Source organism: Grosmannia clavigera, assembly GCF_000143105.1.
Source record: "Grosmannia clavigera kw1407 unplaced genomic scaffold GCSC_113, whole genome shotgun sequence".
Taxonomy (NCBI): Eukaryota; Fungi; Ascomycota; class Sordariomycetes; order Ophiostomatales; family Ophiostomataceae; genus Leptographium; species Leptographium clavigerum.
Window position 1 is genome coordinate 2,504,060 of NW_014040831.1, and position 23,736 is coordinate 2,527,795.

The window sequence follows — 23,736 nt, forward strand, 5'->3', positions numbered from 1 at the left end:
GGTGGGGGGGGGGGGGGGTGTGTGGGGACCCTGGAGATTCTTGTAGGAGGGGTCGATCTCCAGACTGAGATGATCCAGAAGGAGGGTGGCCAGAGCCAGCAGAGACGGAAAGAGCGGCGAGCAGACGGCTGCACCGAGGGAAAGAAGCATCGTCTCCGCCGGGCCCCGCCAGCCCAGTTTTCGCTCTGTTCTCTGACCTTTCTTGGCTCTTCCGTCACTGCTGTTCGTTCGTGTCCCGCGATGATGGCCCGATTTATGCACGTAGAGGGTGTGCTTTGGCCGTGTGGATGATCTCCGACCGGCGACTTTCATCACGCGCAGCCTCTCCCGTACGAGTACGACAGCGTCGTCTCCAGTCTCTCGCTTCGACCTTGCCGTTCGCATTATCACTTGGGGGCTGCCCACCACGAGAATCTCGTATTGCTGTCTGTTGTCCACGTAACAGCCAGACACCTGTTGGTTTGACTCGCCGGAAAAGGTAAACAAAGGAGGCATGCCAATCACGTTCAAACGCACACGCCACGGCCGTATCTTCCCTCAATGAATGCCCTGAAAAGTCCGGGGGCGATGTAGATCGCCGTTTGTGGGTGATGTACTCCGTACTGAACTTTCAGACCGCCACGTCTCGTTCGCGAATGCTACATGTCATTTTATGAAATGAGACCCTTCCCATCTCGCTTGTATTGATTTTCTAATTTACCCGCGAGCATGCATGTGACTGGTGTCTTTCAGCTTGTTGTGCTACGCATCAGGCCATGATGATGACGAGTGAATCGGAGCGCGTCGTCTGATATATGCAATATGCTATTATGCGCTAAGCGGAAGTTTTGCAAAGCGTATGCCAAAGTGGAACGAAGAACCAGCCATGTTCTCCCGTTCCCTGAGAAGCTGAAGCCGATCACTTTGCGCGGCCCTGCTCTTGCCACTGTCCCCTTCCTCTTGCGGCTGGCTGCTGAATGAACGAGCACTGGATTGTAACCTTGGCTTGACAGAACCTCCAGAGCACCAAAGTGACCATTGAATTTACGTCATCAAATCGAGAGCTTCTCCGCGGGATCTTTCTGGCCTCTTCTTCACATGCAGCCACCATAGCTGCTGTTCTGAGCAAAGAAACATCTCGCCTTCCGTGGAAATGCAGAAGCTGCTGACACCGCCTGAACCAACGTTCAAGTTAGCATGCGCATCCCAGACACTTTAGCATCTGGTCTTCGCCACAGCTTACCTGGAACCTCGATCACGCCCAGAAGCGACCCGCCGGCATTCCACACCTCCACCCCGTCTGCACATCCGGCATACACGTTGCCAGCCGGGTCGCATCTGACGCCAATCGGCACCCCATGCAGAGCATACGCAAAGACACGTCTATTGGCCAGAAAGTCCGACGACCCCCGGCGTATCACGTCAAAGGCATAGATTGTCGCAGCACTATCAGAGCGGTCAGCAGAGAGAAGAGTCGCCAGTGCTCGTGAAGGATACGTACCGAGTTGGGTTCTGCTTGCCGTCGGCGTGCAGGGAGTCCGTGTCCGTGACGTAGACCGTACTAGCGTCAGGACTGATGCAGATGCCCGTCGGCCGCTGCAGGCTGTCGGCAACGACGCGCAGCTCGCCTGACGCCGGGTCGAACCGATACACGTGGCACGGCAGCTGTGGCGTCTTACGGAACTCCCTCTCGAAGCCGTGGCACGGGTCCGTGAACCAGAGGGAGCCGTCGGGCGCGCAGGCCACATCGTGCACCGAGTTGAAGTCGTGACCGTAGTAGCTCGTGACCAGCGCCTGAGGCGGCCGGCCTCGCGGCATGAAGAAGAGCCCACTTGTGCCGGGATTGGGACTGCCCTGAGCGCAGTAGAGGATGCCGTCCGCCTGGCTCGCCGAGTATGGAATGGCGCCTGCCGGCATCGGCATCGTCGATGGCGGTCGGAGCTTGGTCCACTCGACAGCCGTGATGTCACCATCGTCGCTGCGCCGGATGGCCACGCGGGATATCAGGATGACCGGCAGCTGCGAGCTGCTCGTGGTCTGCAGCATGTTGGACGTGACGTACAGCACCTCGTCCGGCGATGCTGCCACCGATGGCGCCGTTAGTGCCGCTGTGGCCGCCTCGAAAACGTGTGCGCATCCTCCGTGGAAAAAGGGGTTGTGCGATGACTCGGCCGACGAGAGAAGAAGCGCGTAGTCCGGATCGTTACCCACTACGCTGCCAAAGTCGGCGTGGTACTGGACTAGCGAAATGCCCGCAGAGGGCGGAGCTTGCCGCGCTTCGGACAGACGTCTTCGCTCAACACAGCACCAGAGGCATCTTCGTTAGCCAGCCTGCTCAGCGGTATAAAAAGGCCATGTTGTCCTCAGGCTGAGTTTGTCAAACACACAATGGGGGTTGCCAGGCCCCCGGCCGACGGTCCACAATCTGTATCTGGTGTAAGCTTGAGTTCCTGGACGTATCGTCAGATATAGGGCGAACTGTTGGCAGTATAAAGCGCACCTGGATCGGTGTTTTTTCGACCTTTATGGCGTTGATCGTTGACGACGCCATCGCTGCATGCGATGGTATCTGACGTAGGAAAAGAGACGCGTAATGCAAAGATCCGCTAGGCAACTCTAGAGCGTGAAAGAGATGAGCCTGTGCTGCGCCTTGAAATGTGTCGCACCGTTGCGAAAAAGGCAGAAGCTAATGCGAGAAAGCACAATATTGGAGGTAAGATCCGATAGGCTTCATGCTACGGCGTCTTTGCCCACCGTTAATTGTAGCGGTACGTCGTAAGTGGGTCCTTGAGCAGTATTACCGCCTAAAAGTAACTAGCCGTTCTTGGGTGTTTCCTTGTAAAGTGGAGGGCTAAAACGCCCAATGTTTGCGATCCGGACATCAATAGGTGGTTGGCTCATGTGCTGTCTTCCAGTCTTCCTATGCAGACAAAGTTCTATGGAAGCCTTATGGAGGCGTACATCAGATCCTGGGATGTAAGCTGGATTTTTTTAAAGCATACAAGAGGACCGGTCTTATTTGGTGGCTTTGCACAATCTTCAGAACGAACACTGCTAACCGACAGAGGCACTGGTGTGTAGCTAAAGGTAGAGTGCGTAGTTTAAGCTTGTAGAGATCTTGATCATAAGCGCCAACCTATAACCAAGTTCGAGAGATCACCGGGGGGAGCAAATGATATATTGTACGCGTCATCGCCATAAACGGTAAGGTCAAGAAGATGTTTATCATCATCTTTCATATCGGAGACCAAGATTTTTGATCCTTTTTTTTGCAGAGCACTCTCAGAGCTCCGGTCCATATCTAGACGGTGCTCACGTGAAAGTGTTTTGGAAGAAACTCTCCAAAGCTTTTACAAAGTGTTAACACAAGACCTCCGAGCACGAAGTCGGTGATGGTCCCGTTTATACCAGTGAACTTGGAGCATTTTGTAAGAAGGTGGTCAAAATATAGAGCAAGTCCTACGAGGCGCGCCAGAGGCTGGCCTATCAATCGCAGATGAGGTGTGACGATGACCATATGCATAACCTGCGGAGCGCCTTCGGTCTTCCGGACTGGTATGCCGTCATCGACCTATTCCTTGACTGGAAGGGTGACCACAAAAATGTCCTGGCAGCACAATCTATACTTCTTGTGCTAAAGTACAAAACCGTTTGTTCCAGAACGCCGCAGACACTTTCCAAACATGCCGGGTTCAGTTCCACGGAGACAAGGATTTCGATGAAGCGTTGAATAGAGATCGTGTCAAATTTATGTATCTCAATAGCAATCGAATGACATACAAGCCAGATTCTCACAACATGAATGAATCTGCTGCAACTATCATATCTAGCGTCTGCCTAGATCAAGGGAGGATCTTACCTCCTGCTTCTATCTCGCATTTGCTTAGGCGCATATGTCGTTTATAAGGCATGTATATGTAAGCTTTACGCCTACTAATATTTCATCCTCAGAAATGCTTGTGTCGACGGATTGGTCGGCGTTCTCGTCAACTGTCGAGATCTTCGGTGATGTGGTGATCAAGCTCGTTTTCTTGTAAGCCGTCAGTAGATGTTGCTTCTTGCATTCCTTTAGTAAAGTGACATACCATTTTCTTGTCGCTAGATAGCAACTTTCAAACAGGATTTACATCAATAGATGAAAGTGTCAGTCATTCCTTGTCTTTGAGCACAGCTATGTAGATTTGCAATCGAATTCTGTATAATACCATCTTACATGTCTTTAAACTTACACAACTCTACGACCGACGACATAAGTTTGCCTTACCTTCTCGCTCTTCTATTGCACAGCACTGACCTCCGGCATAGCAGACACGCAACCCCACCATAGAGTCTAACCAAACCATATAATGTAGCAATCCATAATGAAGAATCGCGCCAATCCGATCGGCGAAGCCATGTGGTAGCATCTATAAAACCGCACAATTCGCATACGGCATCCTAAGACCTTAGACTAGTGGCAATGGTGCTTCACGAGGGTGAGCGTGCGAGGTTATAGACATTTGGACTTGGGAATATATACTTGGGCTTTATCGCTTGTACACAGCAATGTGCTCCAAGCTGCGATCATTCTATGCCACTAGATACATAATACATATTTTCCACAGTTGGCTCGTCCCTATAAAAGAACCAGGTAATCTAGTTGCTGGAGTGCCCCTGACGGCCCTGCTTTATGATATCAGCTGCCTTTTCGGCCACGGCATAGACGGTCGTCTGGATGTTGCCAAGTGGCTCGATGGGGAAGATGCTGGCGTCGACAATACGGAGGTTTGACACCCCATAGACGCGCAGTTTGCCGTCGACAACACCGCCTTTGTCCTTTGGCTTCATAACACAGCTGCCACAGACGTGGAATATGGATATTTGCGCCTGGCGAACAATTTCGCGTGCCTGGTCCAGATCATCTGCACATATATCTGGCATCCGCTTTCCCTCTCCGGGGGGCATCAGAAGGCCAGCAAAGGGCTTAGTGTAGGCAAAGGTCTCGACAAAGCGCACAGCTCGTGCAAGGATCTCCATGTCAATGCTCTCGGAATTGTAGTGAGGGTCCCACACCGGAAGGTCGTCGATATTTCCAGATGTTATGTGGACTTGGCCACGCGAGAACGGATGGTTGAGCACACTCATGATAGTGAGGTAGTTCTCAGGCTGGGACGGAACGATAATCTCTGCCATCGACGACGGGTTCTTTCGGATGGAGACTTGCGTTGGGAAGAGCAGAAACTGCACCGACGGCTCGCCGGGACCAGACAGAAGCTTCCGCACCAAGCCATGTTCCTCCTCACCACTGTCACTGTGGGCGTCAAAAAACGCCTGGCGTGCCTCGGCCGAGAGCGGGCCGTCAGCGTCGAGGAGAGGTGCGTAGGCACAGCTGATGGCGCTCTGTCCCATTGGGCCCTGGCCGTCGGTCTGGTACTGCTGGACTAAGGCGTTAAGAAGGTCTGGATCGCGCAAGATGTCACCAGACAGAGTTCCAGGAGCAACCTCAAAGCTCTGGCAGACGACCGCGTGGTCCTGCAGATGCTCGCCGACGTTAGGGTTGTCGACAACGACGGGGATGGCATGCTTTTCGAGAATGTCGCGGCCGCCGATGCCCGAAAGCTCGAGCAGCTGTGGGGTTTGTAGAGTGCCCGCAGCCAGGATCACCTCGGCACGCGCAAAGACGTCTCGCTCCTTGCCGGTCTCGCCACCGTTGCCCGAGCGAACACGAACACCCTTGGCCACCGCGACGACATCTGGGTCTGCCGTGTGGGCGGATGGTGACTCCAGCAAGATCTTTGTCACCACGGCCTCGGTCCAGATCGTAAGGTTCGTGCGTGCAAGCACCTTCTCGGTCAGGTATGCAGTGACAGCAAAGCTGCGCGTCTTGGTCTTGGGATCGATGGTGGCAGTGTTCTGGAAGGCACCGACAGCACTTCCGCCTCGAGGGTCGGACGTCATGCGCAAGCCCAGGTTGGCAAAGGTGTCGAACCAGGCCGAATTGTTGGGACTGTGTCCCTCGCCGTACGAGATCTGCAGCGGGCCAGTCTCGGTCTGTGTGATGGCATCATCGTAGTGGCCGGCGACACGGCAGGTCGAGGTCGTCAAGGCCGATGGCGGCTCCGTGGTGGCAAATTTGCGGAAGTAAGGCTCCAGCTCGTCAAAGGACCATCCTTTGTTGCCCAGGGCACCCCATGCGTCGAGGATGGCGCGACTAGGATACACGGCCATCATAAAGTTGATCCCAGAACAGCCACCTAGCATGCGGCCACGTGCCTGGTTGATAGCCCGGCCATGGAGGGTGGGCTACAGCAGTCATTGCATCAGTATTCGCAGAGAAATCATTTTCATCCCTCTCTCCCGCTATCGACAACATACCTGGGGCACAGAAGAAAAGTTCCAGTCGTACTCCTTCTTGCCGTATACCCCGGCAACTAGACCCGGTGTGAGGACCAGGGGATCTTTGCTGTGGTCTGCTCCGGCTTCGATGAGCAGGACTTTTATGCTAGGGTCTTCACTCAGGCGAGCGGCCACCACAACACCAGCAGTTCCTCCACCGGCGATGATGTAATCGAAGGTGGCCGCCTGGTCTTCGCCGGTAGATCCCATAATTGCGGAGAAAATGATTTGCAGATGCGTCCTGTGACGATGTAGTTGTAGGATGCAAACACGTGGATATTGAAAGAGTAATAGGATATATTGGAAGACTGCAACTTCTGAAGGGGGAACGGCGGAAACACGATCTGACCAGGGCTTTTAAATGTTGCCATGTATCTTATCTTATTCCGTAGGTGGTGGTCATGCCAGTCGGTGGATCTTTATTAATGTGATGCATACATACGGAGTACAACATAGCACGAAAACACTCAACAGACCTGCCGCCAGACTGTCACTTTTTTCTCCTCGTATGATGTGACAGTATATATGGGACATGCAATGCTAGATCCAGGTACTCGTGGTTTGTACGGAGTACGTCGCAAAGCGGCATGTTAAGATATACAGCGTGGGATCGCGTAGTTTCACATACGACGTATGCCTGGCACGACTGCTAGGACTTCTTGTCTTTCCAGCAGAACGACCTCGTTTCGTGCCTACCAAAAATATACCAACATTGCTACTATGTAGTCGACCGTCTTTGTGCCATGACCGGCACGAGAACAGCTCTGAAGAAATATTCTGCCAGGTAGAGCCAGCGTGCAGCATATACAGAGTACTCCGTACCGCAAGAAGCTTGTGCAACTCTGGGAAACCCAACGGGACTTCGTCGTGGATGACAAGGGTCTGTGGCAAACCTGGCCCGTGTTCTCCTATATAGTAAGATGCGATCATCCTGCCGTCTTTCCCAACCAGGCATTCATTCCCGCGCATGCAGTATCTTATGTCGTATACAAACTCCGTACGCTATAGACATGCAGGGGTATTTGGAGGGTCTCCGCCCGTTTTCTCCACCAACCCCCTGTCACGGACACCGGATTTTGCTGCTCCGCGCGTCGGGTCCGCTACCCGTAGGCCCGTAAAATTCAACTTTAGTTAGAAGCCATTGCTGCCTCTTCATTGACAGAGTAGCAAAGAAATTGGGGTCTGCATTGCACCCATGTTCGCTGGCCGAGAAAAGGAGGCAATGCTCATGTCAGACTGATAAATGATTGGCTCTGGGTACGCAGTACAGAGATGTATGAAACTTACGGAGGACGGATAGACTGCTCCCGTATGCTGGTATCGATGATTTTGCCGTCTGGAGGAATGACATATAATAACATAAACGCATCCGCTCCGTCCGGACTCGTGTTAGTAAGTATACTTGCTTCTGGGAGACTCGCTAGCAGCTATGGTGGAATACAAAGTAATGGAGACTTTGCCAGTAGTCAAAGCACATCTCATCGTCAATTGCATCCTGGCTTTTGTGTCCTATATCGTCGTGGCTTTGAGAATATTCTCCCGTGTATACATTGAGGGCAATATGATAGGGTGGGACGATATTGCTATATTATTCGCAGTGGTATGTTCTTTCATGATCTCGGCTATGCTCGATGCACTCTGACGGCCACTTTTACCCATAGCCCCAAGCCTTTGGCATGCTCATCATCTCCGGAATGTGTAAGTTCTCGTCCGACCTTTTGTCCCATCACCGTGTTTTTTGAACTGTTGACTGACCGCATTTGATTGATCCTACAGACAGCCAGCTTGGTGTGGGCTGCCCACTTTCAGAGGCCCTAATAAACATCCCCTTGATTCTCAGAGTGTGTGACCATTTCGACTGCATTCCCTACAGGTCCCTTCTGACGTCTGGTCCAGCTCCTCGTTGCTTACGAACTGATATTTGCCACGTCGACCTTTACGATAAAAGTCTCGGTTCTGCTGTTCTATCTTCGAGTTTTTGTCACTCCCGCCATGAAGCTGGCCGCAAAGCTCACCCTCGCCTTTGTGGTGCTGTGGACGGTAGGCAATATCATGCAAGTGTTTCTGATCTGCCGGCCTTTTGCCGCGACGTACGACACAGATGTGCCGGGCACTTGCGGCAATCAGGTGGCAAGCTTCATTGCTATTGGGTGCTTCAACATTGTCACCGATGTGATCATCATTATTCTTCCAATCCCTACAGTCTGGTCTCTGAAGACGTCTGTCAAGGTTCGGATCATGCTGACGATTGTCTTTCTGATCGGCTTTCTGCAAGTATTCCCTCAAACTCCTTGCACAAGTGTGTGTACTAATATGGTCCCCGACACAGTGTCAGTGTAGTGGCCATTGCACGCATTGTCGCCTTGACAAGACTTGATATGAAGGCAAACTTGACCGGTACCATGATATACGCCGACTTCCTCTCGGCCGTCGAGCCCAACCTGGCCATTCTTTGTGTCAGCCTGCCCATGCTACGGACACTAAAGTCCCGCATGAGAACAAAGGGGCGCTATGACCCATCGACCAGCAGATCTGAAGGCCAGCTAGATAGCAAGAAGTTCGGCGACTCTAGGCATGTGCGACTCACGGGCGACATGCCCGCAGAGAGCTTTGCCATGAAAACTGTTTACGCGGTCAACCCAGGCGGCGATTACAATGCCACAATCGTAAAGGGAGGAGCGTCGCAAGAGCACAGTGATGACATGGAGAGCCCGACTGGGTCTCAGACCGAGCTGGCCCCGTCCGTTCTTAGCGATGGCCATCCGAAGCAGGGCATCATTGTCAAGACGCGAGTGGAAACGCGCTGGAGCACGCCATACGAGTAAAGCGACTGAAGACATTGGGGCCATGGTCATCTATCGAAGGATACGACAGAGTTAATATACTCTGTGCTTGATTTGTCCTATAGGTCATAGAAGAACTATAAGTAGACGGAGCGGTGCTTCCTATCATAAGCTTACTCATCCAGGCCAATCCTGTCTTTCCTACATTCATGTCTAGTCCATCTACCCAGACCCTAGTACGGCTTGACACCGGCCAGGCGGAGCAGCTGGTCGGTCATCTCGGGCAGCTCGAGGGGCCGGTCTCTGTCGCGAGGGTCTCGCGTGCCGTCCTCGAGGTAAGTCTCTGGGCTGCGCAGGCAAATGTTGTCGTGCGGCCAGTGAGTGGTGCCGGCGAACCGGTGGAAGGCCTCGGCCTTGAGCGCGAGAGTCTCGGGCGTGGCCAGACGGGCGGGCGAGTAGGAGGCATAGATGACGGTGCGAATGGTGGTGCTGCTGGGGCCAGGCTCGGCGCCGTAGTGAATCGTGCGGCTGTCCCAGACGATGAGGTCGCCGACGTCGGCGCAGACCTTGAGAGGCTGGATGCCCTTTGCACGGAACCAGGCGAGCTGGTGTGGCTCGATGTAGAGAAAGTCCTTGGCCAGCCAGGTGGCCGGATCGGTCTGGCTGTCGAGGAAGTCGTCGAGGAGACGGTGCGAGCCCGGATAGACGACGAGGCCGCCGTCGTCGGGACCGGCCGTCGAGAGGTTGATGATGCCCTGGACGCAGTGCATGCCGCGACGCAGCGGACTCTGGTCGACGTGCTCCCAGGCGCCGCGCGGCGTCACGTCGGTGCGGTTCGGAAAGGTGACGTTGAGGCTGTCGAAGCTGACCAGCAGCTCGTCGGTGCCCCAGACCTGCTCAAACGCCGCGAGCACGCCCGGCTCCAGGCGCGCGTCCCACATGAATCGCTCGTGTGGGCCGCCGTATGTGCTGAACGTGTTGATGCGCGAGTGCACCGGCAGGTTCGCCTTCACCCACGTCTTCGCGTCGGCATAGTCGAGCCCGTCGTTGCCGAAGCTCTTGATCCACGCGCGTGCCCGCTGCTGGTACGCGAGCGCGCGCGCCCGCGGGATCGCACCCTTGATCACCGCATAGCCGTTGTTGCGCAGATCCGCGCGCCAGTCGTCGGCGTCGGCTGCGAGCGACTTGCTGTTCCGGCGAAGCTTCCCGTCAGAAACGGCTAGGGAATGAGGGGAGGAGACGTACATACAGCGTGTTGGCAGGGGCAGAGGCGTGCAGCGAGGGCGTGGGCCTCAGACTGGACGTCGCGATCGGAGCCATGGGACCGGGTGGGCGATAAGAAGTCTCGGGCTTTGCCGCTGATGCTTTTCGGCTTCTCTAGTCGAGGTCGTGATAGTTGTTCGGCTTCTGTTTTCTCTGTTTTCTCTTCTTTACTTTCGTCTCTTGTTGTTTGTGAAAGGATGTCCTCAAAAACAACATCCCATCTAAATATACATCTTATCCAACAAAAGCGGCCGTCGTTGATCGTAAGATCCACGCCAAATGACGACAAAAACTAGATTTTGGCTTCACGGTGCTGTGTCCTATTGGCTGCGACTTATCTCATCCACTTGACTTATTCCACAACCGGCCGGATTTAAGTTGCCCGCCACTTGTCTGGCTTCCTAGGCTATCAGCATGGCCGATCTCCGATGTCGTTGGTCGCACGTGGACATCTCTTTCTCCAGCTTTATGTAGAGGCTATTCCGATCCCTGGTAGAATTATAGGGTTTGTCTGGCTCTTGACATACAGCCGATGATAGCCGTCCGCTTATCTATATCGTTCGCTTCTGGTAGACGCAGAAAAGTGGCAGGCAACGCACTATAAGAATGCGTAGGTTCTAACTGGACCATCATTGCTTGTAATCCCTACCTTGTGGCTTAGACCAAGTCCGGTAGTGCTTGCTCGCCTCCTACGACAAGGTCGCCATTGAAGCCGGCCCACTCGATCTGAGCTTAGGTAGCAGCAGACTCAACCCCAAAGGTAGCACTTGTCCGCGCCAAAGGAGCATCAGCGCCCAATTGGCGAGAACTGGCCACAAGGATCTGCAATAGACAAGGCGCTGCCCGCAACAAATATGTGGAAATGCTGGTTCAATCAAAGATAAGCTTGCCGGGCTCCAAAGCAAACTGACAATGCGTCTTTTATTTCATCATAAGAGGAATATACACGGCAGATGCGGGATGCCACATTGGCAACCTTCAAACTGTCCCAGTCCGGATTCACTTTTGCACCCCCGTCATCGTCGTCTCTCCTAGTGTGCCTCCTTCTTCTTGCCGTCGGCCTCCTCGATGAACTTCCTGCGATCAACTGTCAGCTGAATGCTCCACACCAAGGGCTGCAAGATGGGGGGGAAGATCCAGACGGCATGCGCCGCATTGGGCATGTATGGACGCACTTGACAAAATCCGCCTCGTCCGGAGAACCGGCGTTGATGGGCGGCAGCTGAGCAACCTTCTTGCTGGGGCCGGACGATGCGATGTAGACACCACCGAAGAGGGTCGAGAGGGTGGCAATGGCCAGCTGCAGCGACGGCACGTTAGCACTCTGCATACAATTGGCGACGGCGCAGGGCCGACAATATGTCCCGGCCGTCTGGCCGATCGCGGGACACAACGGAATGGCTGCCGGACGAAATGCTACTGACATAGTGGGAGCCGACCTGGCGACCGAGGATGGAGTAGTAGGCGACCATTGTGGCGGATGGGGGGCTTGCAAGAGAGCTGGCTGACCGACGAATGGGCTGGGGAGTCGAGGCGAGGAGGCGTGGTGTGGGTAGAGCAAAGGTGGGAGGGAGCGAAAGGAGAAGAAAGAAAAAAACAGCGCTTGTTTCGCGGGCGGATTAAAGAGTATGCCGGCCCGGAAATTCACGCTGTGAGCATCGCTGTATACGAGTATGCAGTAATGCGGCCTAAAGGCCGTCATGCAGAAATCGGGACATCGGGGCAGGCTGAGCTGCAACCTGACCTATCAGGTCACAGTCTTTACAGCTAAAAGCGTCGCCAAGACCAAGCTCCCCGCACTCAAGTTAGTACTCCAGCGGATTAGCCGGGCTGACGCCCTGCCGGTTGGACTGCTTCCATCAGTGCCGAAAACAACCACATCCTGCATTGGGATCTGTAGTTTGCACGCACTGCTCTTGAGCTCTTTACCACCGCTTCACACCAATTTCGCACCAGTTCGGACGTCATGTTCTGGAGCAAAGGGCCGAGTAAGTCTCCGGACGACAAGCCGGGCGACGGGAAGACGACGACCGAGACCGAGCTCTTCAGCAGGAGCAAAGACAGGCCAGTCAAGGGCGAGGCTGGCTTTAGCGAGGAGAAGCTGCCGGACTCAAAGAAGCTGCCGCGATCGCTGCAGAAGATTGTGGACAAGGAGGAACACGACGACAACTTTTACGACGAGGTTATGTCTGGATAGTACGATTTTTTTTTTTTTTGTATTCTTTTTCGCCTGCATCTATGCTGACGTGCTCCTGCCCGACAGTGCTTCGCAGTCGACGGACTCGAACGTGCGCTATGCGGCCTACGCTGCGCGGCTGCGCACGATCCTACTGTCGGCGCACCGCTACGTGGCCTACACGTCAGACGTGGGCGAGTCGTTTCGGCCGGTGGCCCATCCGGGACTCGTGCGCGGCGCCTACGCCGTCTCGTGGGCATACATCCTCGGCGACGTCGGCTACGAGGGCTACAAGGCCTACTGGCAGAATCAGCGCCAGCTGCACCCGGAGCTGCGGCTGACCGAGCGCCAGAGCAAGCTGGCGCGCGTCGAGGCGGAGCCCAAGACGGCCGTCGAGGCCGATGCGACCGCCATCGTTCCCCAGGCCGTGCCGGCGCTGCAGGACTACCGCACCGTCATGGCGCAGCGCGCGCTGTTCCAGAGCATCGCCAGCATGGGCCTGCCAGCCTTTACGATTCACAGCGTGGTCCGCTACGCGGGGCGGGCGCTCAAGGGCGTCAAGAACGTGACCGTCCGGACGTGGGCGCCCATCGGGCTCGGCTTGGCCGTTGTGCCGCTGCTGCCGTCCATGTTTGACGAACCGGTCGAGAACGCGGTCGAGTGGGTGTTCCACAAGAGCTTCGCCACGTTGGGCGGCCACGACGCCGTCGGCAACGCGCCATCAACAGGACGCGAGAAGTCTCTGAGTGACAAGCCAAAGGAGAAGGAGCTGTGAGGGGTAAGAGTGAATGTACAAAGTACGATGTGGCGAAAGAGGGACCGGAATACGAGAAACATACATCTTTCGTCCCTTGGGCTTGGTTTCAACTCTTTTCAGTACCATTTCTGTCGCTACGAACACCATCTATGTATTGTATGGACCAGTTGCAACTGCAATACGTCGCTATAGCTCAAAATGTAGGATAATTATACCAAGACGAAGTGCTTGGCTCGACAAACGCATAAATTCAGAACCTGCCACCGACCCGTCACAGATCCATCAGGTCAGGCGGCGGGCCGATGCCGCGCAGCAGCACGATGGTGTTGCCGTTGGCGAGGACAGTGCCGACCTTTTCGTTAAAGTCGAGCAGACGGCCACCTTCAACGTGGAAGACGCGCAGCTTGTCGTCCTCTTTGGTTGACTGGTTGTTGACGTTGTCGATCTGCAGGCTGCGGGCAGCGGCATCGAGCACGCGACCGACGGCCCAATCGCGCGAGTAGAAGAAACGGCCCTTGGGCAGCTTAGCCTGGGTCGAAGTCGCCTCGGCCTCGACGTAGAGGTGCACCCGTTTTTCCGGCGCGATTTTGGCATCACCCTTGGCCGTCTTCCGGAGATCAGCCAGGGCGGCCGTGCGCTGGGCTGCCGACTGTGCTGCTGGCGACGCTCGCACGGGCATGGCCTTGCCGGCCTGTTCCTTCTTGGCTGCGCCCCAGGCTCGCAGCTTGTCGAGGGCCGACTTGGCCCTGGCGCCGCTCGCTGTGATGGCACCGTTGGCAGCACTGCCACCGGGACGAGCGCCCAGAGGCGTCAGGTGCGCGCAGTTGTGGTCTTCGCGCAGCCGGTGCTTCAGGCAGTAGTCGCGGTTGCAGCTAGAACAGTGCACGCCCGGCACCAGTCCCGTGCCGACGACTGTCTTGCAGGCCGGCGACGCGCACGGCTTCTCGGCCACCAGTTCGCGCATCGTGCGTCCGGCGCCCGCCGACGGCCGGGCCAGCTGCGCCTCTCGCCGTCGCTGCGCCCAGGCGCCCTCGTTCTCGCAGCGGTGCGCCGACTCGGTCCGGTGGTCCAGGCAGAACGTCTTGCGGCATGACTGGCAGTAAAAGGGCAGAAAGTCCAGCTGGTTGCAGTAGTCGAACTGGCAGTGCTTGCCGGTCAGCGTCGCGTCCGGCCGCGTGTCCACCTCGGCCATCTTGATGTAGGATGTGCTATCGTCCCCGCCGTCTGCGCTCGCCGCCGCCCCTGGGCTCTTCGCCGTGGAGGATGATGCTGCTGCTGTTGATGCTGCTTGCTGTGATGCGCTGTGCTGCTGCGATGAGCCTGCCATGGCACCAGCTGTCGTGGGGAGGGCGACCTGACCGGCGCCCTCCTCCTCTCCTTTATACAGGCGCTCTCTCAATGGAAAAATACGCGCGTCCGCTTGCTTGCTGATCCGTCATCGAGGAGAGAAGAAATCGAAGCACGACGATGACAAAGGCGGTTTCTGGAAGGTACGGCCACTATTGCGCGTAGTGGCGTCTTACGTAGTACTACAACAGCCTGGGCACGTGACTTGGCGCACTTGTCGCGGATCTTCGCCACGGCTGACTGACGCTGCAACTACGTAAGACATCCCTAAACCGGCTCTGTCACTCCGACTCGGCCATGCCCGACATGAGGTCCAACCCGCCACACGGTGCTCGAAGCTTTGACAATGCCGCCCTCCCGTGCGCTTCGCAAGCGGGCAACCACAGGAGAGTCTTCGGTGCCCCTCAAGCGAGGCAAGGTTGCTGCAAAGTCGGCGCCACCAAGAGCCTCCGCTTCGAAGAAAAAAGGGCCAGCACCTAGGAGGCCGACCCTGTTTGACGATCTGGATGGCGTGGACGCATCCCCTTCGCCGTCGAAAGGCCACCCGGAACGGAAGCTTCTGCTGGAACTCGATGTTGACGACGACAGCTCGTTGACCTCTCTGACCGACCAGGAGTTTGAAAATGTTCTTGTCGAAGCGAAGGGAGAAGAGCCAAAGGACGTAGAGGGCGAAGATTCCTCTTCGGATGAGGATGTGGAGTTCGAGGACGTGGTCGCCCCGACACCGATTCCGCTGCTGTCATTGGCAGAGGATGCAGGACAGGAGCCATCTGGAGATCTGGAGCTGACTCTCCACAAGGACACGCGCGTCTCCCTGACCAACCCGTTTGGGGAGAAGAAGGGCCCGTCCAAGGTCGAGCGGCTTGTCCGCAACGCCACGCACCGTGTGCACGTGCAGGCGCTGCTCTGGCACAACTCCCGACGGAACGGCTGGATCGGTGACCCGGAGGTGCAGGGCATCCTCCTGTCGCACCTCTCTGCGCAGATGTGGGACGAGGTGGACCGCTGGCGGCGTGCATCCGGGCTCGAGAAGGTGAGCAGTGCGAAGAAGGGCAGGCGACCAGCCGCTGCCAAGGCGACAAAAGCGGCCAAGGCAGCCAAGACGACCGCCGCAGCGAAGCTCCTGGAAAAGAGTGCCGTGGACATGAGCCACGGTGATCCTCTCATTCGCCTGATGAAGGTCCTCTCGGCCTGGTGGCGACAGCGGTTTCGCGTCACGGCGCCCGGGCTGCGCAAGACGGGGTACGTGTCCCTGGAGCGGCTCGACCGCCAGATGAAGGCGTACCAGGAGGCGGCTGGCCTCGATCCGACGCGGTTCGGCGAGCTGATCCCTAGTCTGGCTGTCTTTCGCATACGAGCGCAGAAGCTCTGCGGCAGCCGCGATGTGGGCGCTCAGCTGTTTACAGCCCTGGTCCGCGGGCTCGGGCTGGAAGCGAGGATGGTCGCCAGCCTGCAGCCGCTCGGCTATGGCTGGAACAAGATGGAAGACGCCGATCCAGAGGTGGACACCTCGGGTCTCGCCGATGAGACGGCACCATCATCGTCTAATGCGGCCACACCGAAGCGGAAGGACCCGAGGAAGAAAGAGAAAGAGCCTGTGCCAAGGGCGGGGTCCAAGGCGAACCCTGCCAGGATAGACGACGACGAAGAGATGGAGCTGGCAGAGGTGAACAGCGACAACGATTCTGTCGTGGTGGTGCCCGAGCTGAACGAGGGAGGTGCCCAGTCACGGCGTCCTGTCTACGACAAGGAGCTGGAGTATCCCCACTACTGGACGGAAGTGCTCAGTCCGATCACGCACAAGTATCTGCCGGTCGACGCTCTGGTCAAGCGCATTGTTGCAGAGAAGCGCGAGCTGGTGGAAACGCTGGAACCGCGCGGCGCCAAGGCAGACAAGGCACGCCAGGTGATGGCATATGTCATAGGATTCTCGCCGGACGGCACGGCCAAGGACGTGACGGTGCGCTATCTCAAGCGACAGGTGCTGCCCGGACGGACCAAAGGCGTGCGCTTCCCGGTGGAAAAGGTGCCGGTCTACGACAAGCACGGAAAGGTGAGGCGTCACGACATGGTGGACTGGTTCCGGCTAGTGATGCGCAACTACGTCCGGGGACAGCGACGGGAAAACCCCCTGACAGAGGCAGACGAAGAGGAGAACGCGACAGATCTGCAGGCAGCCCAGGCAGAGAAGAAGGAGGTCAAGGAGGGCGAGGAGACGCTGCAGTACTACAAGCAGTCAACCGAGTTTGTGCTGGAGCGGCACTTGAAGCGAGAAGAGGCGCTGGTGGAAGGTGCGAAGCCGGTCCGGGTGTTCCGCAACAGCAAGGGCAAGAGTGGCGAAGAAGACGTGTATCTGCGCCGAGATGTGGTGGGCGTCAAGAGCGCGGAGACGTGGCACAAGCAAGGCCGTGCGCCGCGACCAGGGACACAGCCGCTAAAGCGGGTGCCGTATCGAGCGGCGACGACCAACCGGCGACGCGAGATTGCCGAGGCGGAGGCAGCGACGGGCGAGCGGGTGCTGCAGGGGCTGTACAGCCGCGAGCAGACAGACTGGATCATTCCGGCGCCGATCCGCGACGGTGTGATCCCGAAGAACGAGTACGGCAACATCGACCTGTTTGTCGAGCACATGTGTCCACGCGGCGCAGTGCACGTGCCGTATCGAGGAGCCGCGCGGGTCTGTCGCCGGCTGGAGGTCGACTATGCCGAAGCCGTGGTGGACTTTGAGTTCGGCCACCGCATGGCCGTGCCGGTGATCCAGGGCGTCGTCGTGGCCGAGGAGCAGCACGAGCGGGTGATGGCCGAACTGGCGCGCGATGAGGCCGAGCGGACGCGGCGCGAGGACGAGAAACGCCGGGCGGCCGCGCTCAGCAGGTGGCGCAAGATGCTGATGGGCCTGCGCATCATCGAGCGGATCCGACAGGACTACGGGGAGGTGCAGGAGGACGAGCGGGTGTTTGGGAGGGGACAGAAAACAAAAACGAGGGACGACGTGGAGGTGGGGGGCAGTGAGCTGGGCGACGAAAGCGACAGTGGCCTTGTTACTAACCAGGACCTCGCCGGCGGTTTCCTGCCCGAGGGCTTCGACTACGAGGAACCAGTCGACAGGCCTAGCTTCTTTCCGGTACACGACGAAGAAGACGACAGGCTGGAGGTCGAGGATGGGCAGGGAGACGAGGATGAGAAAGGAGACGAGGATGAGAAGGGAGACGAGGATGAGAAGGGAGACGAGGATGAGAAGGGAGACGAGGATGAAAGAAGCGAGGACGAGAAAGGAGACGAGGACGAGCAGACTGCCCGTTCGAGAGACGAAGACGAAGGCGAGGCGGACTTTGACGTGGCATAAGCTGGACATGAGAAGAATGGCAGAACCAGACTGCAGAAGGCATACTTGCATCCTGTGGCTGTGATTATACTTCTCTCAACAGGTGTGCAGATGTGCAGACTCCCGACAACTTCACCCTGTACATCCCCTTTCCCATCGTTGGACCGACAGCAACTGTAAGACGGAGCGGAGTTTTGGTGGGGGAGCAGACGGGTTTAATTCGAAACCACCCCAAATTGACGCGCTAGTCCCTAGCGGAGAGCCGCCTGGAACACAGAGCATTACGTAACCCTTAGACGCAGCCATTAGTCTCTGTCTCCCCGTCTCGCTTCTACATGTCACACTTTAATAATGACTGTACCTCCATCAGCAAGTAGGACACTCTCGCTGATTGGATCCCACGCCTAGATCAATCGTCTATCGTCTATCAGCATGACGCCCGGTGGGATGACTCGTCCAAGTGGCTTGTCCGCCCAGACCTGTCGGGTGCTCTAGTCATGCCACCATTCCACATGTATCTTAGGACTTGCTATCGCCAGGACCAAGGCTGTCGCAGAAGAGATATAGCTTCCGCGCCAGCTCGTCCCGGCACGACCTTCCCTGCCTCTTATCGTCTGCTCGGTTTCACCTGCTGTCCTCGTCGTCTTCTACCCCGCCCATCTTTGTCTTGTACGGGCGGCTCCCCTGTCTGAAGACTCCGCCCTCGTGGTCCAACCGATAAGCCTTACGGCTGCATCCTTCGTCACTGGGCCCCCAGCATCGCGCGCTCGCGCTGCGTTCAAGAATAGTCGAGCATCTGCATAGCTGCTGCTGCTTCCTGTTGCCATCCCGACCTTTTGTGTCTGCTGTGCAGTCCGGCTTTGTTGTGCGCCGCTCGGCCTCTCATGACGACGACTCTTTGTCGCCTCGCCTCTTCGTGTCTGCATCCGCCTGCTCTCTGCATTGCCAGCTGGCATCGCCTGCAGCGCCGGCGGCGCCTGGTATCGCCCGGCCGCACCAGCACCTGTCTGCTCGTTGTATTTCCCATCGCCAGCTGCCCTCGATCTGGATCTCGTCGTGTTGGTCGTCTTGCCTCTCCTTGTTGTCTACCGTATGTTGATGACCGGACACTGTAAGCTAGCCTCGCTCCTTCTTTGACGCTTACCTTCCTCCTTCGTTCTTCTCTTCCCTGTTGCTCCTTCCCTGCTGTCCATTTACTCTCCCGCATCCCCGCCTTACCATCTGGAGATTCTTCACTTTCCCATCAATCTCGGCTGCTACCTACCGGCCCCTTAATTTCTTCTCGCTTCCCCTGACGTTTTGAAGCATGAACAGCGCAACTCATGGTTCTGCAGAGGACCCGGCTTTTGCCCCCAACGAAACCCGATTTCACTTTCTCTCGCGGTTTGTCCTACATCGGAAACAAGATTGCCCCGCCACGCCGCTGTGCACAAAAAGGCATCTCCGATTGCCATCCAAACTTCTCAGCCTTGTCACCGGGTGGGCCACACCAGCCGTCTCAGTTCATCTGGCCAACCCAGTCGTCCCAGCTGTCGCATCGCCTCCGCTGCCAGCAGCAGCAGCAGCAGTACCCCCACCCCCGGATCCAGTCGCTGGGCGGGCAGCTGAGCCCGGCATGGCTGCGCGCCCTTATTTAGAACAAAGGCGGGCTCCAGCTCCAGCTCCAATTCCAGTTCCAGTTTCAATTCCAGTTCCAGTTCCAGTTCCAGTTCCAGTTCCAGTTCCAGTTCCAGTTCCAGTTCCAGTTCCAGTTCCAGTTCCAGTTCCAGTTCCAGTTCCAGTTCCAGTTCCAGTTCCAGTGCCAGCTCCAGCTCCGGAAAAGGCCGTCGACAAAATAGTCATGCGGACTCTCGAAGACGAGATCAGGTCTGCGTCTACGTCGACCGTCCTCACTCTCTTCCCAGACATCTGTCCAGACTATCTGAAAGAGAAGAGCGAGGAGCTGGCCTACGACCACGAGTCAATCGTCGGGCACATCCTGGACCAGGTGGAAAAAGGCTTCCCGTACCCGAAGCGTGCTGGTTTGAAGCGAAAACGACAGTCCAGCAGCAGCGGCCACAGCCTAGATGAGGAGCATCAGAAGAAGATCCAGGAGGACGAAGCCGTCCTCAAATTCAACAGCGATGACCGCCGCCAGCTGAAGAAGCCTGCGGAGTATGTGCAGATATCCAAGACGCTTATCCAGCAGATGTTCGTCTTTGTCCCACAAAAAGACATCGCAACCATTCTCGGCACTCACGGCAATTGTCTCTTCCCTGCGATTTTGGAGCTGGAAGCGACAATGGCAGAGACCTCGCCCGAGGCCTTGCCGTTCAAGCTGAAAAAGACCAAGACCAAGAAGCTGCCAGAGTATTCCCCAGAAAGCCTAGACGGGACCATTCTCGTCACCAGGTCGGCCCCGAAGAAAGATGCATTGGAGGAGTATCGCGCTGCTGTGGCCATCTGCCAGCAGCGGGAGGAGAAGCGGAAACAGCGAAAGCAGCTCGATTTGGAAGAGGAACGGAACTTTCAGAACGCCCAGACCGAAGGCACCATAAAAGATTGCGAGTGTTGTTATGGCGAGTTCGCCTTGAATCGCATGATTCACTGCGATGGAACCTTGTTTCATGTATGGCCACATCCCCTTCCTGTTTTTCAGAGCCCCCTAACAAGCAAAGTGGTTCTGTAGAGGCTGCTCTCGGCGCATGGCCGAGAACCAGATCGGACTCTCCAAGTACTCCCTCGCCTGCATGTCCACCGACGGCTGCAAGTCCGGCTTTTCCCGCGACCAGCAGAAGCTGTTCCTGGACGAGAAAACGCGGATTGCCCTGGAGCGCATTGAGCAGGAGCACATTCTGCGAATTGCCGGCATCGAGAACCTGGAAACATGTCCGTTCTGTCCTTTTGCTGCCGAATACCCCCCTGCCGAGATCAACAAGGAGTTCCAGTGTCAGAATCCTACGTGCGAAGAAGTCAGCTGCCGCCTGTGCCGCAAGGCAACGCACATTCCCAAAACCTGCGCCGAGGCAGAACGGGAAAGCGGGCCGTCCGCGCGCCTTACTATAGAAGAAGCCATGTCGGCAGCCCTGATTCGATCTTGCAATATGTGTATGTATCTATATCCCCGTACCACTTGCTCTCTCGGCGGCCATACTGACGCGCCCAGGCCGTACGCCATTTATCAAGGAGCTTGGCTGCAACAAGATGTCCTGCTCACGACCCGGCTGCAGCAATGTGCAATGCTACGTTTGTCACAAGTCGTGCGACTACGCCCATTTTGACGACACGACCCGTGGAGGAAAGAAGGGCAACTGTCCGCTCTTCGAGAGCGCCGAGCAGCGCCACGCGGACGAGGTGCAGGCGGCTGAAGAGGCCGCTCGGAAAGAGGTGGCCTCCAAGAACCCAGATATTGATGTTAATCTGCTCAAGATCAGGCTGTCGGACAGGGTACTCGCCGACGAGAAGAGGCGTAGGGAGGCGGACGGAGGACGACGACATTGAGAGATGGCAAGTGCAGCCGTATGTCTCTGCTTTCTGTTCTCCGTCTCCTTCCACTTGATACTACGTGTCTTGCATCTTTTTGCCGATTGTATAGCGTTTTGCATCATTTTCGAGCTCGCGCTTATGATAGTCACAACAACAGGATATACGTTCATTGGCACGCTCTTCTGTGACGCAGCCTCCTCGATGGATACATATCTTACAGATCCACCCATTGGATCGAACGAGAACATGGACCAGACGCAGCACGCTACCGAGTCTTGCCGAACTTTTCGTGCCATTTTCCGCGGGAAGGGACCACTTTTGGCGCCGGCGCTGGCACTGTCGTCTCAGCCGCCACCTCGAGCAGCTCAACGGTCTCGTGCACCGTGGCAGCGATGGCGACACCGGGCCTGGGCAGGGCCGTCTCGTCGGTAGCATCGACGGCGTTTGCCCGGACCGACAGCAGCATCAACGCGTTAGACGTGTTCTTCTGGCGCAGCGCATACGTCTTGCCCTGGGCCGTGCGCAGACGTGCCATGCCGGAGCTGTCTGTGTGCAGGTACCATCTGTGATGGTTAGGCTGGAGCAGGAGAGCAGACGAGCAGGCTGGACTTACGGGCTAGACCCCTCGGCGACCAGGTCGGCCGGCAGCTCCAGCAGGCGGTAGCCACTGCCATCTGGAGCGCTAATAAAGGGGATGCTTGTGGCGCTGTCCTGGGAGGCCATGTTGACTGGTGGCGGAAGAGGTTGTCGAAGCATCGATACCCCGCTAAGCAGATTGCTTATATGGGGCAGCTGTTTTTTTTTTAGAAGTCTCATAAACGCGTTGGCGGCCTTCTCCATATTTTGCCTCCGTACAGTAGTGGTACCGGCCATACTCCGTCTCCCAACCTCTTCGCCCACATCTTCGTCTTGTCTCTGGCGTACGGACACCCGGATGCAATATATCTCGATATAATCAGCATATCGGTCTCCCGGCCAGCTCGAGCCAAACCGTATGCATGTAGCCGTCAGGCGCCGAAAGGGAGACCCACTTGCGGAAAAGGCACTCAGCTTTAAATGAACGACTCTCCACAATGCGCCGGCCCCGTTTCACCTACTATGTAAGATACTACTATGTAGCTCGACGAGACGAGCTGACGCACAAGTACTCCGTAGTCGTTCTCTTCCGCGTCAGTTTCGGATAGAATGGTAGACAGAGAGCCATCACTATAGCGGCATATGCAATAAGCTGTCCAATTGGGCCTAGCGCGTGTTTGTTTACTTTGCGTCAAGCTCTGGAGTACAGCTGGCCGACGCGGGGTCTCGCCGTGTTGGGCGTAAGACGCGTTCCTTCCATTTACGGACAAGAGAGACAATAAAAATATTACAAAATAAAAATTGAAAAAGCCAGAAGGCGGGAAGGCGGCAGCACGAAAACAGAGCCAGAAAAAGAGTGATTGTCCAGACAGTCGCATGTGGGATAGGTGTCCCTTCTCTTGCGGTGAAGGCCTCGAAAACCCCGGCCCAGTGACAAGAGCACAAATTTAGGACGAAAGAGGCGGTAAAAAAAGCAACAAAACCAGCACCCCTGCGCTAGCCTGGGGCTCCTAACTCTGCCAACAGTTTGTTGCGAACCATCGCCGGGGGTTGGTATTGTTGTTGTTAGCAAATCCACGATTATAACGCACAGCCTTTGTCAATTGCTCCTTCTCTTCTTTCCCATCCTGCTCCTTCCTGTGCCTGCGCCGACCGTTGTTGCCTTGGCGTTCAGAGGGAAAGGGTCGACCCGGTTTTGTTCTTTTTCCCTTTCGCTTCTTGTACACTATTTTCTGTCCGGCCATTTCGTTTTCCTGTACTGCTTCGCCGTGCTCTCTCCCATCCGATTCCAATCGCAGCGCTGGGCACGGCCCCTAATCGGTTTGCGACGCGACGTCTGCTCATCCCGACCTTGGGGATTTCTACGGTCGGAACCCTGCCAGAAGAGCATTCCAGAAACGGACGATAAGCGACGCAATCACACGAGATAGCCTGCTGCGACTTCGCCTCGTCTTCCTGCCCGACCAGCACGACAGATACAGGCTAGAACGACCGAGGTCCACCTTGTCCTCGACGGTCAGCTCTCACGCTTTCTTCTCTCTGGCCACAAGTCCTTCTCCTGCGCCCTCGCCTGGTCCGACAAGCCTGACCGATTTTCGCCGGCCTTCACCGACCTCTCTCATCTCCCTCGTCTCCCTCGTCTCTCTCTCGTCTCCCCACCTGCTGCCCGACCCACACTGGGCGCCCATGC

General features: G+C 56.5%; 10 protein-coding genes across 10 annotated transcripts; 4 read left to right on the forward strand and 6 right to left on the reverse strand.

Annotated features, from left to right (window-relative positions):
• Nucleotides 1-1,023: 1,023 nt before the first annotated feature.
• Nucleotides 1,024-2,530, reverse strand: CMQ_3459 (smp-30/gluconolaconase/lre-like region containing protein; the record flags this gene model as incomplete). Its single annotated transcript, XM_014319397.1, has 4 exons — nt 1,024-1,154; nt 1,223-1,425; nt 1,481-2,274; nt 2,480-2,530. The coding sequence occupies 4 exons, from the start codon at nt 2,528-2,530 to the stop codon at nt 1,024-1,026; spliced, it is 1,179 nt and encodes a 392-aa protein (XP_014174872.1).
• Nucleotides 2,531-4,614: 2,084 nt separating this feature from the next.
• On the reverse strand, nt 4,615-6,564 carry CMQ_3331 (glucose-methanol-choline oxidoreductase; the record flags this gene model as incomplete). The annotated part of the gene is made up of 2 exons (XM_014319269.1): nt 4,615-6,261; nt 6,334-6,564. 2 exons carry the CDS (start codon nt 6,562-6,564, stop codon nt 4,615-4,617), a joined length of 1,878 nt encoding a protein of 625 aa, XP_014174744.1.
• A 1,466-nt stretch (nt 6,565-8,030) lies between these two features.
• CMQ_3268 (uncharacterized protein) lies at nt 8,031-9,179 on the forward strand (the record flags this gene model as incomplete). Its single annotated transcript, XM_014319206.1, has 4 exons — nt 8,031-8,052; nt 8,131-8,195; nt 8,251-8,561; nt 8,684-9,179. The coding sequence occupies 4 exons, from the start codon at nt 8,031-8,033 to the stop codon at nt 9,177-9,179; spliced, it is 894 nt and encodes a 297-aa protein (XP_014174681.1).
• A 191-nt stretch (nt 9,180-9,370) lies between these two features.
• On the reverse strand, nt 9,371-10,457 carry CMQ_3348 (phytanoyl-CoA dioxygenase; the record flags this gene model as incomplete). Its single annotated transcript, XM_014319286.1, has 2 exons — nt 9,371-10,325; nt 10,387-10,457. 2 exons carry the CDS (start codon nt 10,455-10,457, stop codon nt 9,371-9,373), a joined length of 1,026 nt encoding a protein of 341 aa, XP_014174761.1.
• Nucleotides 10,458-11,431: 974 nt separating this feature from the next.
• CMQ_3482 (uncharacterized protein) lies at nt 11,432-11,872 on the reverse strand (the record flags this gene model as incomplete). The annotated part of the gene is made up of 3 exons (XM_014319420.1): nt 11,432-11,477; nt 11,576-11,700; nt 11,825-11,872. The coding sequence occupies 3 exons, from the start codon at nt 11,870-11,872 to the stop codon at nt 11,432-11,434; spliced, it is 219 nt and encodes a 72-aa protein (XP_014174895.1).
• A 494-nt stretch (nt 11,873-12,366) lies between these two features.
• Nucleotides 12,367-13,351, forward strand: CMQ_4200 (uncharacterized protein; the record flags this gene model as incomplete). Its single annotated transcript, XM_014320138.1, has 2 exons — nt 12,367-12,596; nt 12,664-13,351. 2 exons carry the CDS (start codon nt 12,367-12,369, stop codon nt 13,349-13,351), a joined length of 918 nt encoding a protein of 305 aa, XP_014175613.1.
• Nucleotides 13,352-13,604: 253 nt separating this feature from the next.
• CMQ_3841 (an1 zinc finger protein) lies at nt 13,605-14,660 on the reverse strand (the record flags this gene model as incomplete). Its single annotated transcript, XM_014319779.1, has 1 exon — nt 13,605-14,660. One exon carries the CDS (start codon nt 14,658-14,660, stop codon nt 13,605-13,607), a length of 1,056 nt encoding a protein of 351 aa, XP_014175254.1.
• Nucleotides 14,661-15,026: 366 nt separating this feature from the next.
• On the forward strand, nt 15,027-18,026 carry CMQ_3562 (rad4 family protein; the record flags this gene model as incomplete). Its single annotated transcript, XM_014319500.1, has 1 exon — nt 15,027-18,026. The coding sequence occupies one exon, from the start codon at nt 15,027-15,029 to the stop codon at nt 18,024-18,026; it is 3,000 nt and encodes a 999-aa protein (XP_014174975.1).
• Nucleotides 18,027-19,845: 1,819 nt separating this feature from the next.
• CMQ_4084 (ring finger protein) lies at nt 19,846-21,485 on the forward strand (the record flags this gene model as incomplete). Its single annotated transcript, XM_014320022.1, has 3 exons — nt 19,846-20,613; nt 20,663-21,092; nt 21,151-21,485. 3 exons carry the CDS (start codon nt 19,846-19,848, stop codon nt 21,483-21,485), a joined length of 1,533 nt encoding a protein of 510 aa, XP_014175497.1.
• Nucleotides 21,486-21,735: 250 nt separating this feature from the next.
• CMQ_4214 (uncharacterized protein) lies at nt 21,736-22,193 on the reverse strand (the record flags this gene model as incomplete). Its single annotated transcript, XM_014320152.1, has 2 exons — nt 21,736-22,033; nt 22,084-22,193. 2 exons carry the CDS (start codon nt 22,191-22,193, stop codon nt 21,736-21,738), a joined length of 408 nt encoding a protein of 135 aa, XP_014175627.1.
• Between the last annotated feature and the right edge of the window lie 1,543 nt (nt 22,194-23,736).